The 13,919-nt window shown below is 33.8% G+C and overlaps 1 protein-coding gene across 1 annotated transcript in view; it reads left to right on the top strand.

Moving 5' to 3' along the window:
• The window catches only part of ARAP2 (ArfGAP with RhoGAP domain, ankyrin repeat and PH domain 2), a 121,461-nt gene that overhangs the window by 50,625 nt on the left and 56,917 nt on the right, over nucleotides 1–13,919 (top strand). Inside the window, exons 11-17 of the mRNA XM_027642986.1 lie at nucleotides 4,475–4,590; nucleotides 5,702–5,901; nucleotides 6,636–6,721; nucleotides 7,425–7,607; nucleotides 8,979–9,153; nucleotides 10,682–10,816; nucleotides 13,212–13,356. Coding sequence (XP_027498787.1) covers nucleotides 4,475–4,590; nucleotides 5,702–5,901; nucleotides 6,636–6,721; nucleotides 7,425–7,607; nucleotides 8,979–9,153; nucleotides 10,682–10,816; nucleotides 13,212–13,356 — 1,040 coding nt within the window. The remainder of the gene's footprint in view (nucleotides 1–4,474; nucleotides 4,591–5,701; nucleotides 5,902–6,635; nucleotides 6,722–7,424; nucleotides 7,608–8,978; nucleotides 9,154–10,681; nucleotides 10,817–13,211; nucleotides 13,357–13,919) is intronic.

Genomic DNA, 13,919 nt, shown 5'->3' with positions numbered 1-13,919 from the left:
ATGCACCAGCATTATTTCTGCAATTCAGAGTCCTGTACTTCTGTATTTTTCTTCAAAATAAGCTACAAATATATATTTATATATGTATGTATATGTGTGTGTATGTAGAAACATAGTTTCTTGAAATTGTGGTAGCAATTTTCCTTTTTCTCTGCTGTTGCTGTTATTCCCTTTGTCCTCCACCAAAAAAAAAAAAAAAGATAAAAATATGAAGTGATATTTCTAATATGAGAATAATAATTAACCTTTATATGAGGGATATGTATGAAGTTATAATTGAGGTTGGATTTTTTGGTTGCATTTTTATGAGATGTTTTCCTGATGCAAGGGGTTTTTTTTAATCGGCTTTATATATTGTGGAGGTAATTTTAGATCTATGAAAGAGAGTGCATCCAAAAACATGATAATAACTGCCAAAAAAGTAAAAGTTGAGGCACAAAAGCAGCATCTCTAGAACTCCTGTGTTCAGATTATTTTGGTTTGACTAGACCACCAAGAATGCCAGCCCCGGTGTTACTAGCGTAAAACTAAGTGAAGGGAAAAAAATAAAAAAAGAAAGAAAGTAAGAAAAATATTCTACTATTCATGTAGCAGAAGAAGAGTTTTTGTAGAAGAGCATTTTTGCAGAGACAGTCTGTTCACTGAGAGTCACAAGATTCAGCCTCTGATTTACAAGTTTGTTTACAAATTACATAGAGAAAGATGCCCAATTCTGTCTTTTTAAGGCAACATGCTGAAAATTAGGTGTCCGGCAACTCTGAAAATTAGCCTTGTTTAGATATAGGTGCATGATTTCATTCATAATAAGTGTTCTCTGGTGTTCATTTCTGTGTCTGTAAAACAGTACTGGTATGTTAGAAAAGGTGTGAGACTAATTTTGAAGCTCCTTGAATTTTATCCAAAATAGAATTGAAGAAAGATTAGTAAAACCTGTCACAAGGAAGGCAGTTTTGTACACTGAGAGACACTTTGTAGATACACATTAAAGGTATGTCTTAAAAAAAACAGTTAAATAACTTCATGGTTTATGTACAGATGGCAGGTTTTCATAGGTTATGTCTTTTTCAGACGGGGTAATGACAGCAGCACTTGCACATTATAATCTTTCCTCCTTTAGGAAGGAACAGCAGCTAATCAGAAAACCAGTACTCATCTTGCATTGGTATTTTTAGCCTTCAATCAACTGTGCTATTTAGTGAATACTTTTGATCTATTATTATATCTATAAGGAATTTGTTTGGGGTTTTTTAAAGCTCTTATTGTCAACCTGTTTTTCAACCTTTCTTCAAACTTATGAAGATAGTGTAAATACAGACATTTAAGTCATATCTATAATTAAATAATTTTTTTAAAAAAATCCAACCCAATTCTTGGCTTTCTCTGTGCGTTTTTTAATCAAACTTTTCTTCGCTTGTCAGAAAGTCTTACAGAGTTCAATGTATCTGAAACTATGAGCTTTCAGTCTGCAGAAGCAAGACAACTCTTATTCTGAAAAGATACTGCTTGGTCTTGTCAGTATGTTTTGTATAGTGCTTGAATGGCCCTATTGTCCTTTTGTGCACTTGAAGTGAATGAATTTATATTTCAAAGTGGAGCACTTCTTTCTTTCCCATACCAATTCCCACTTCTGTTTCTGAAGGAGAGAAGAAGACTACACTCCTGAAAGCATATAAGTTCTGAGCACTGAAAATTAGATTCCTGTGTACCTGTCACTCACAAAGCCTGGTTTATGCACTTACCATAAAGAGCTTGTCTGGACCATTATGAAAATCATCACTCTGATGTATCTATGATTTCATTTAATTTGCCACCATCTTCTGTTCCAAAAAGTAGATTCTAATATCTTAACGTTTCTGACATTCTTCACACTGAAATTCAGTACACTAAGTTCTTATGCCCTTGCTGAATGTAAAACATATAATGCGTTATTCTCTCTTTAGTGGGATTGTTCATACACTGGGCACATATGCAGATTTTGGAGGGTTAGTGCAGCTATACACTTGTTTCTAGAGTGCTTTCTCAGTTCTGCTTTGTTAAGTTTGGTACAACAAAGTTGTTGTGTTTTTGCTATCTTCATGCGGTAGGTTGCTTCCATACAGCCTGCTCCTTTTTTGCTCCATGAATATATGATAAAAATTTTCAAGAAGGAACAGTATGGAATAGGTAGGTGAATGAAATTTAGTTAATGTTTATTTCCTCTTATGTAGTGAAATTCTCAGTTGTCAGGCAAAAAAGCCCCCACATACAGGCACAAAAGGAACTCCTTTTTTTTCACAATTAGTATCTGGGAAATCTATAAAGTAGGATGCTGCAGAGACTTCAAAGTATGTTTTGGGGTTTTTTTAATTCCTTGAGGATGTGTCTGTCAGTGGCTAGTAAGTATGTCTGGCTTTACTGCAACTATTTATTCAGGGACTTTCCAAGCTGAATGTCCCTAGATTGCTGGGAGCTTATTTGAGAAGATGAGAACGTACCTTTTCTTATTTACGTTGTTTTTATGACAGTTGCCAGTAGCAAGTTCCCAAAGGGAAGCTACTGTACTAGGGAAACTTTTGATCTGGCTCCATATGATAGCTATTAGTTTTGACCATCTCTGTTAATCATTTACCCTCAGTGAACGGTAATCTGGACCTAAAAGTATATTAAACTGGCTTCTGGCAGACATTCAGCTGTTATTTAATAAACAAAGAATGCATTGCACTGTTCAGGTACAAGTATAATCTTGTTACCCATCCTTTAAAAGCCAAGATTTCTTAAGGCCAATTATTTAAAATAATTGAAACCAATGAATGAAACATGCATCCAATTTACATCTCAGAAGCATAAACCATTTAATCCTAGAGAGTTAAAGGTTTTGGATTGTTTTGGCTTGGTTTCTTTTTTTAATTTTGCTGAAAGAAATTAAAAAAAATTGTATTTTTCTATCCTCACTCTTTTTTTTTTTTTATTTTTTCATGCATCTGTTTTTCTCACTGGTGATATCTGCCTCTAAGAATGCTTCACTGCTACGGAGGCTTCTGTCAAGTTCATACTCAAAAGGAGATTATTCTGCCCACTCCTTTCCCATAGAACTGATCTTTGAGGATGAATTAGGGACTGTGTAGGCTTCACAGAACTCTGCTTTCTTCTGAGGCAGGTGTGTCAGTATGAAAACCTGTGATTTATACAGAAATAGAGAGAGGGCTGAAGGTGAAGAGGGAGAATAAAAATGTCTGTTACAGGATATGAGTATAGAAGAAAATTAGAAATGTTTAAAAAATACACTATGTGAGTAGTGGCTAAGCCAGGTTACTTATTTAAAAGTTATTACTTTTTATAAAGGATTGTGCTGAAATCCACATCTGGGTTCCCCACTGTTACTACCAAAGGTAATAGAATGTAAAAATATCCAAAAATTGTTAATAAGGAGTCTGTCACGGAAACATTAGCTGATTTATCCCACAATATGTTTAATTAGTTTACATGTTTAATTTTAAAAATCTCATCCTTGAATGGGCACTACTGTGCTTTTTTGAGTATTATTCTCTTCAATGCCTCATGTGATATAATTGATACTTCTGTCTTATGTCAGATTTAGCCTTAACAATTATGGATAAAATGATAATTTTATTTGCTCATATCTGAAATAGGGGAATAAAATTAAAAGAGTTTTGTGAAGTATTTTCTCCATGTGAGCTTTAATGCTCAAAAATTTGAAAATCTTACAAAGAGAAGCTTGTCAGTTATGCAGGTTTAAATATGTATTAACTAGAAAAACAATCCCCTCTGTACAGGCTTTTACCCTTCAGTGTTTTAATTTTTAACAGTTCGTACCCAGGTACTTGTTATGTGAGAAGTAACTTAGTGAGCAATTTGCAGGTGGTAAGATATGTGAATTTGACTTTTTGCTTGGTTGATGAAGTTTGATTTTTTTTCTGTTGCAGTTGCTGTTTCCAAGAAGTATGTTAATATTTCCAGAAATTAACCTTGTGAAAGTGACTACCATTAGATGAACATCTAAATCAGTTTAAGAAGGAAATGCTGATGGTGTTCCAAATAGGTCAGAAATAGCATATGTAACACATTTTCCCAAATCTATACGTTTGAGAGACCTTCACAAGAGCTCACTGAACATTTTATTTCCCAACTGTGTTAATGCAAAAGTTATTTTTATTTTAAGTACGTTGTTCCGTGCAGAAGAAAAAAACCTAACAATTCCTCTTGGTTTGAGGCAAAAATACTTTTTAATAATTGAGTCACAGCTAACCCTTTGTCTATTTTAGCTGCAGTATAGGACTTCTTTTCAAAGGCGTATTTAGTTCAGTTAATAGATCAGAAGCATGAGCAACCAAAGGTTTAAGAAAGAATTTTATATATAATATGTTTCATTTTGTTGAAACACTCCATCTAAAAGCAAGAAAAACTGCTGTCGATAACTGTTCTATACATATTTGATTCTTGAATGATAAACTGAATTTTATTATCTTTTCCCTAGGATTTTAAGACTGGATTTGGTATCACTTTGATCCCTATGAACGTGGCAAATGTAAAACAAGTGGATCGGACTGCAAAGCAATCTTTTGAAATAATTACTCCTTATAAAAGCTTTAGGTGAGAAGTTTAATATTTACATTACAAAATATGCAGTTAACTAATGCACTAAAGAAGTACTTGCTTCATACTGCGGTGCCTTAGCTAGTTTGGATGAAGAGGTAATGTTTTTATTAAGAATGCTCAGCAATTTTTTTAGAAAAGGGAAGGATTTTCTGTCTTTTGTTTACCTGTGTGCTTTAACTGTTAGCTCCATGACTAGGCATATTAAGCTCACCGATTCATATTTTTATGTAGCCTTCTTTGTTCATTCTGTGCAAGGTCAAAAGAAAAAGAGAAATTCCTCTATTTTAACAACTTGAATCCATCCTAAAGAATAATAAACTGCAATAGTGAAATAATGCAGCATACATTTAGTATTAAGCATTTTATTTGAAAAGAATCTTTCATGTGCCATCCCTTGTAGAAATCCTGGTTGAAAGCATTTGAAAGTTTTACTTAAGCTGATGCTGTGACTTGTAATGATTTTTAAGAAAATGGACGTATATGCTAATAAAAACCTTTGTAGTGTTTCTAAATCAAATCTCAGTAATGAAGGAGAAAAAGAAATCACTTTGGGCTTTCTAAATGTTAGCAAATACTTTCCTTTCATTCTCAGTCAGCTAGCATGTAAATTAGTCTTGATCTGCATTTTGAAACTGTGGCTAGTTGGCAGATAGCTGGTTCTGTGACTTTTCCTAAGACATCACCGTGTTGATGTTTATTATTTAATGTTTAAAAAGGATAAATTTAAATGAAAAGCAAGTCCATTCTTACTTCTCAGTAAGTCTCCATGGTTTCTTAGGTCATTCTATGCATTTGCGAAAGTTCAGTTATTAAATTTGGTACATGGTAACATAAAAAGATTGAAATAACTCAGGAATGTTATGAGTGTTAAAAAAGCTATGTAGTTTTTACTGCTAGTGGTTTTGTTGAGAACTGCATATGAAAACAGGGAGTTTCACTGACTAAAATACAAAGTAATACATTCCATCTTAATTTTTATATCTGTGTAGAGAAAGATTTTTTGACTGTGATTTCGGGTGTAAATGTAATAAATGAGAGACTACAGACTATGTTTAATTTGGCTTTAAAATAAAGATCAATAACACAGGAAAGTCAATTGTTTCAGCTTTACAGCAGAGTCGGAAAGAGAGAAACAAGACTGGATTGAAGCACTCCAGCAATCGATAGCAGAAACTCTATCTGATTATGAAGTAGCTGAGAAGATTTGGTTCAATGAATCCAACAGGAGCTGTGCTGACTGTAAAGCTCCCAGTCCTGACTGGGCATCCATCAATCTCTGTGTTGTCATATGTAAGAAGTGTGCAGGTAGAGTAATAAATGCCATATTTGCATATCTGTGTATGTCCTTGAATTGGCTTTTTTCATTTTTCAGGGGTTATCCTTGTGGAAGTTTTGGGAAACAAAAACTGAACATAACCTTTTTTTTTTAATACCAGGGTCATTCTTATGCTAAAGCACTTCCATGCATAAATGACAGGTCTGTGGTGATTGAGTTCTCTCAGATGAATAACCCTTCACAATTAGATGGAATTAAGACACACTAGCACTTCATGGAAAATGTCTGGTTTTTGCAAGGCTAGATGCCAAAGAATAACAATTTTCAGTGTTTAAATTTTACGTATTAATTTTGTTACATCTAGGCATATTTTGCTGTCAACTGGAACAGCTTTTTCAGACTCTACTAAAAGTCTAGTTCTATCACATTATATTTAAATATGTGTTTAAGCAGTAGATTCAAGGAAATAGTTTATAACTCTAGGCTTTCTTTCAAAACAAACCCTCCCAGAAGTATTCTACATGAGCCAGCCTTCTTTGTTTATACATTACTATCAAATGAAATTCAATTTTTCTTTTTCTTTTTTTTTTTTTAAAAAGCATGTATTTTTGGTGCTTTTATTTTATGTTCAAATGGCAAGCCCAACCTTTTTTTAAAAATAACAATTAGAATAAATCTATCTTCGAATTTTTTTTGTTATCTCAGCAGAAGAGAAACCCAATTTAAGTGCCTTAGTTAAGTAAAACTACTCTTGGATTTTCAGGACAACACAGATCTTTAGGACCAAGAGATTCAAAGGTCCGGAGTCTGAAAATGGATGCCAGTATTTGGAGCAATGAACTTATTGAGGTGTGTTTTAATATTCCAAATCTTTGTTAGAATTCTAACATTTTGAAACCTACTGTATGTAAAGGAGTAATTTACTGCTTTACTCGGAAGAAAATCAAACATATAACTACTAAATAACATGGTGCTGTTATAGTGAAGTGTATGTTTCTGAGCATAATGTACCTTTATGTATATAACAAATATTCATTTGTTTTGATAACAATTTCTCTTGGTATTTCTCCAAATATCTATCTTTCTTTGGGGAAAAAAAAGAAATAAAGTGCTTTTGGACAGCAGTCATGGTGGGGAGTATTGGAAAGGGGAAAAGAAAGGAAACTTCTCACTACCAATGCTGCTTGGAGTATTAAAAAGTGGTGATGGTAAGAAGTGGTGCTGATTAAGAGGGTTGAGCCATCAGTGTTTTTTTAAAAAACATATGATACTCTTCTCTGAACTTTAGCTGGTATTTTCTAATATGTACTGAAGTGTTATAATTGATTAGCCTTGTAAATATTAGCTGATATTAATGATAAGTTATGACTGCAGACTTTATTTGTAGATGACTGCAGACAGTGACTGAGGCTTCTGTCTCCTGCAGGGAATTTTGTTTTCTTTAATGACTTTCTTTTTCAACTTTTAGTAGCTGGAAACTATTTGGAGGCCAGCTTCATATCCTTCATACTATTTTGCTCTTTTTTTTTTTTTTTTGTTGCATCTCATCCAGCTCTTTATTGTCATTGGAAATAAGAGGGCAAACAGTTTTTGGGCAGGAAATCTTCCTCCTGATGAAGAGCTGCATATGGATGCCCCTGCAGAAAAAAGGATAGCATTCATTACACAAAAATACAAAGAGGGAAAATTCAGGAAAGCACCTTTTCTCTACAAAACCAAGGAACAGTTGAATAAGGTAATACGAACCATGGTTAAGCCCATAGTGCACTTTTTTATTTTATTGTATCTGTGTGCCGTTTGGTCATCTTGTTAAACTGATGAGAAATAAATTCAGATTCCTGAGTGACATTCTGACACAGTTGAATAATAGTTGTTTTAGAGAGTTGTATTACAGGCATAATTTCATGACTACTTAGTTTCTTGTTTTTTCCATTAGTTTGTTTACAGAATGTTATAGTACTTATATAGTGTCTCTAATATGTCTTCCTGAGCCATCAATGAATATGGATCTTTATATTTCTTCAAGTGCACAGTCTAGGGATGCAATTTAACATTTTATTTCTTTAGATTCCTTATTAAGTCTTTTTTATATTTTGTATATCTGACATCTAACATTCAGATACATTGATGATTTGTTGTTATCAGTGGTGAAAGTAGCTCATGCACTCTTACTTATTAGCTTGTAGCTTGTTGGAAATGAAAAAAGCTAAAATTAATTATTAAAAATGTGTGTTCTCAGTTTTTCTTTTCACACAAATTACAAAAGTTCTTTACGGTTATAAAATGGAAAATTATGTAAATTCGGATGTACATTCGAGTGAATTCTAATAATGGTTAGTTCGAGTCATGAATGCATTAATTACAATGTTAATGCCTTCAGTTACATGAGTCAAATTGTCTCAAAGACTATGCAGACATTGTCAGGAAGCAGTAACATTTCAAAGTTGTGGTTTGAACCACAGAGGTCTCATTTGTTTCAGTGCTGAAAAAGTAAGTGTTAGTTTTTGTACATTTTACAAGTTGTATGTTAGTTATTCACAGAAGTAGTTAAAATGAGGGCATATAAGACTAGTTATCAATGAAACACGTTTAGCCAAAGCATAGAACTACCTCACTGAATAGCTTGAATTTATGTTTTCTGCACAGAATAATTTAAATAAATATTAAATCATAGAAATTGTAATTGAATAAAAACTACCTAGGAATTTTAATCTAATTCTTAGTAATGGAGTTTAAGGGTCTAATCTTGTCCCTTTGGTTTAAGCTTTGAGGTCTGAAATAGTAAGATTTTTTCTTTTAGTAGTTTGGTGTAAATAAACAGCAAGGTTCCCCTCCAGTTGTATTAATTCATGTTATCCTTCCCAAGTGAAATTTGTGAAAACAACATCTTGCAGGGTTTGGGTTGATGATGTTTTTGTATTTTCTTGTTATTGCTGCTGTTTTCTAGATTCAGACCATACTTCATGATTTCTCATACATTTCAATGTTTACAGTCTTTGAAAATTCAGGGGAACCATATTGGAGGTGAAAGGATTTGTATCTTGCATATACTTGTTGCCAATAGCTTTCTAATTTAAACAGACTTCTTATTTTCCTTCTCCATGAGGCCCTGTGTGCTGCTGTAGTCAAGCAAGATGTGCTAGAAACTCTGATGTTACTCTTTAGTGGGGCTGATGCTATGTGTGCCACTGGAGACCCTGTTTACAGTACTCCATATTTATTAGCCAAGAAAGCTGGACAGAGACTGCAGATGGAATTCCTGTACCATAATAAGTTCTCAGGTAGGATGCATTTCTTTCTTTTGATCTTCTAATTTTATATTGAGCAAAAGGGAAGGAAATATTTCAGTAGAAAAATTGACATTGCTTTAAACAATAGTGTTGTGCCAGAGGGGCAGTTGTAATGGTATTAACTGGATTTCAGTAGTGCAATTTCAGTTGTGTACAAATTTGCTATTTTGCTCAGACATCTTGTTTAGGAGTCAAAAAAACCCCAAAATGATAACTCATAGGTCTCAAACCCTTATTTATAGCCAGAAGAAAAACATAATCTTCTCTGCTAATATTATCTGTCTTTTACCAGGAAAAATGGACATACAGAGTTAACAAATATCTAAAGTGTTCATCTGGAACTTTTTTTTTCTTAAAAATTATTTAAATTGATATCTACCCCTACTGTTTACAGGCCTACCTGTTTTTTAACAAACTTTCCTCCCAAAATAAAACTCTCCTCTTGAGCCTGAAATATGATCTATCCCAGAAAACTTTTTTTTCCCACATCACAGCTTCTGTTGCAGCTTGGAGCACATAATAAACTTTGACCATGAAAATCAGCAGTTCTGGTTGTGTGACTGTTATGAGGCTCTTGAAAACAGAAAGCTGTTCTTAACAATAAATAAATAAATAAATAAACTGGAGAGTGTAGATGTGACTGAACTTACCTGTTAAAAGGGCTGGACAGTATCTGAAACAGTTGGGGGCTGAAAGTTCACATGCAGATTTACACTGGAAAAAAATAGCTGTGTGGACGTAGGCCTGGACCACTTTCCGTTGTCTAGTGTCACTCTGCAAAGTAACACTTTATAGGCTAAACAGTAGAAGTTTTAGTGGGAAACACAGGAATGAATGAAGTCTTTCTAGAGCAAACACAGTGTGTTAAATTCTGCCCGAGCACTTCTCAGGCCAGTGCCATGCATGGGGTCTTAGGATGTTGAGCTCAGTCAAAGTGCAATCATGTAACTATGGTTTTGGGTTTTTTTTGCTAACTATGATCTCAAGCAGTCCTAAGGCTGTAGGGAAAGAAGTTTGCTTGTCTTGGCTCTGTCTTTTCTACTTTTGGCCTTCCAGCCAAAGCAGCACCACCATGTGCTGGTTTTTGTTCTTATTTTCAGAGAAAGGGAGGTCAATGCAGGTTGATGATGATTCTCAGAATCTTTATCTGTCTGCTGCCAGACTTGCTGGTAAACTCAATATAAGCCCTCAAGAGAAGCAATTCCCTTCTCTTGAAGTGTGTTATGTAAGGGATGAAAATGAAAGATCACTACATCAGAAAGCCCTATTTTATATTACCATGGCAAACAGTGGTAGACAATGGCAATGTTGTATCAGATGTGGTCCACTGTTACTTTATGAATATGTAAGAATCTTTTTCTAATTATAAAAATAAATCCAGTAGGTTTTATCAGTGCTGTAGGAAAGATACTGCAGAGCAATTATGTATTTATGGATACAGTTAGACAGACCTGTGTAGAAATGGTTATAACTGACATAACTGAAGATGTATGTTATTTACTCCTTTGTCTTTTAATAGATTTCCCAAACTATGATACTTGTTTTGAAAGTGGCTTCTCTGAAGATTCTTCACATTCTACCTTTCTTTGTGAATTCTTATACAAAGTTTCCTCTAATGCTGCTAAACTTCTTACAGAGAAAAAATTAAAAGAAGGTATTTCACTTTTAATTTATGTTTTTGAATAACACATGAATATGTATGATTTGGGTGAATTTTATTCTTTTTAACTTCTTACTTTACTCTTTGAAAGATATGTCTTTGATATGACATACCCTCTTTTGATTTAGTAGACCTCTTTCAGATAAAATACTGATTGTCTTGATGTCTTTGTTCAGTAGTTTACAGAGCAAGAAGACTGAACTTCTGAAAAATTGTTCAATCAACACAGTAACTGATAAACAAAAAACAACTAGAAACACTTCTCACTTTAATTATATTTAGATAACTACCAAAAATTACTTTTTGTCTAAAATGATTCTATTACAGAAATCATGTGGAAGTATCACGGACTTTTTAGTAAGAATTTGAATGGCTAACACTTAGGATATTTCTCAAGTTCACAGATTTACAAAGTATTCCAAGTGGAAAGCAGCATGTCCATCAACTCTATGACAAATTGAGCTTTGTGGGTTGAAAACGTGTGTATATCACATGTAGTTATTTTCTTTTCTGAGAGAGAGGTGTTATCAAATAATTTCTTTACCTTTTTCTCCCCATTTGTGTTCCTATATTTTTCTTCCATCTAAACAAGTGAGTTATGTGGATTTTAAAGTCTGTGCTGATTTGTCATTGAATTTGTTGCTCCTAAAATCCTTACGTGGCATCCTGCACTGATACAGACTTTTTTTGGTATGATTATGTCCTTATTCTCATGGTGTATGCCTTTAGGATCCTTAGTGGAGATTACAACATCTTAAAGCATAGAACTTCTGTTTAAATATGTGTTTGAAGGATCTGTATGTTAATGTGGCTCTGAATTCTTGAAAGCATTGGATAATCAACAGAATTTATGCCTGATCACTTATGCCTGATATTTTCCCAGCAACTCTGCAGTCTTAACAAAGATGTCTGTTGTGTCTGAGGACTGCTGCTGGACAGGACTCTGTTAAGGATTGCTCTGAAACTGCACTGAGCTTATTTGGGAACTAATTGAGTCCTCACCAGGCCAGAGGGAGCACCATTCTCTCACTGGGGATTACAGTACTTGTCTAAATTTGGGCCTTTTGATTTTTTTGATTTTTTTTTTTAATGCTCTTGATAGATAGGACTCCAAGCCAGAATCCTGTGAAGCTGTCTAGCCGTTAGAGTTAAGTTCTTCTTCAGTTTTAGGAGTCTCTGAGGCACTTGTCAGCCCTGCCTTAAGCACCAAGGGCTGAAAATTTAAGCGCTGTGTTTGTTGTTGCAAAGAACTGTTATCCCTTTGTGGGCCCTAATGGTAAAAGGACACTCAAGAAATCATTCAGTGCTGTGAATTGAACCCAGGTGTTATACCAACCAGGTGTAACACCTGGAAATACAGTCTAGTTTTTCATTATGTGTGTCTCAGTGCAGGAGAGAGTAAACCAACGCAGTGTGTACTTCTCATTATAGCAGCATCAGTTGTTTCAGCAGGGGTACATAACTTTTGAATAAAGTTGTTAATTAACAGCAGTTGATATCAGGAGGAAGTGAGCTCAAATGTTGGTGCTGTTCTGATGCAGTGCATCAAAAAGTAAAGGTTAATGGTTTAGTGGCTTGGGTTTGATTTGTGCTGCTTCTGTTTCTAGTGTAAAAGGTTTTATGGAGCCCTTTTAATATCTTGATATTCCAACTCATCCTTGAGAGTTGTAACAGTTTAATGAATATTGAAGCAATGAGCTATTTTATAAAATAGGTGTTGGAGGGTGGAAGAGGGAAAGTTGGGGGACAAAAAAACCTGAACAATCAAAACCTTAAAGTTTGGTGCTCAACTCCTCTAAACGTATACATATTCAAACTATTTCTCTTATGTTTATTTTAGTACTTAAAATGTGTATTTAGACAGAATCTAGATAGTACTAGATAGCAAATAATAGGATGCAAATAAATACTAATAAAACAGTAACAAGTTATTTATAAAACTTGTATAAATCCTATAGCAAACAACAGAAAAAGGAATTGGATGAAATATCAGATAACATAGTATGTATTTGCTAACTACAACTGGTTTTTTATTTGATTTTTTTTGTGGGATTTTTTTTCCAGGTCTGTTTTACCAAACTCTCACAAATACTTTGCCAACCATATAGGAATTTTAAGACTGTAGAAAATAAACAGTATTTTCTCTTACAACCTGCTCCTTCGCAGCAGTGGTAACAGATGCACCTCAGATTATGTTCTAAGAACTAGATATAAGCTAGAATGAGCACATGAGTATTTCCAGTAGCAAGTAGACATTAATATGCTATGTTGTGTGCTCTATTCCTATTTTAGGTCATGAAGACTTTTTCCTCCACCTTGTATTTATTGATTTTTTTGAAAAAACTTACTTTAAAAAACCCTGACTTTTCTATGAATTCTTTAATTACAGATTGCAACAAAAGATGGTGCACTTTGGAAAGTGGCTTTCTGAGCTACTATGAAAATGATAAAACTACCACTCCTAATGGTATGATTGATGTCAATGAAGTTATCTCTCTTGTAGTACAAAAGACAGACTTCTTTTCAAATAGAGGGTAAGATCCCAAAGTCATATTCCAATAAACAAACTCAGGTATTTCAAAGATTTTATTCTGAGTTTTCAGGGCTGTTGATTTTTTCTTGAATGTTGAATACGCAATTTAGAAAAAAACACTGAATTGTTTTATTTGACTTAAGAAATAAGCACTATGTGATATTTGGGGATTATTAATTTTTTTTTTATAGTGATAGAATGAAAATGTTAGGGTAATTTAAAAGGGCAGCTTGAATTAGATACATCTGTTTCTTATTAAATCTGTAATGAATATTCGCAGTGCTTAAAAGGTTACATGATGATAAATCAAACAATTAATACTCATTTATCTTTCTGGGGTAGACCTCTGCCTCAAGCCAAAACTCTTGCTTTGTTTCTTCCAAATATTAATGCAGCAGATTACAGTTCTCCACAATACTTTTGGATTTGGCCACAGAGATATTTGTCTTTGAAACCCATTCTTTGTCCTGCAGCTGAGGACAGCAGTGTAACTGATGAACATGGTGTTAGTTTGAAGATAACAACTTTTTTTTTTTCTGGTTTGCTTTTCTTTTATAACTCTCT

Source organism: Corapipo altera, unplaced genomic scaffold (genome assembly GCF_003945725.1).
Source record: "Corapipo altera isolate COAL_440 unplaced genomic scaffold, ASM394572v1 22, whole genome shotgun sequence".
Lineage (NCBI taxonomy): Eukaryota > Metazoa > Chordata > Aves > Passeriformes > Pipridae > Corapipo > Corapipo altera.
This window is presented reverse-complemented; position numbering and strand designations above follow the sequence as displayed.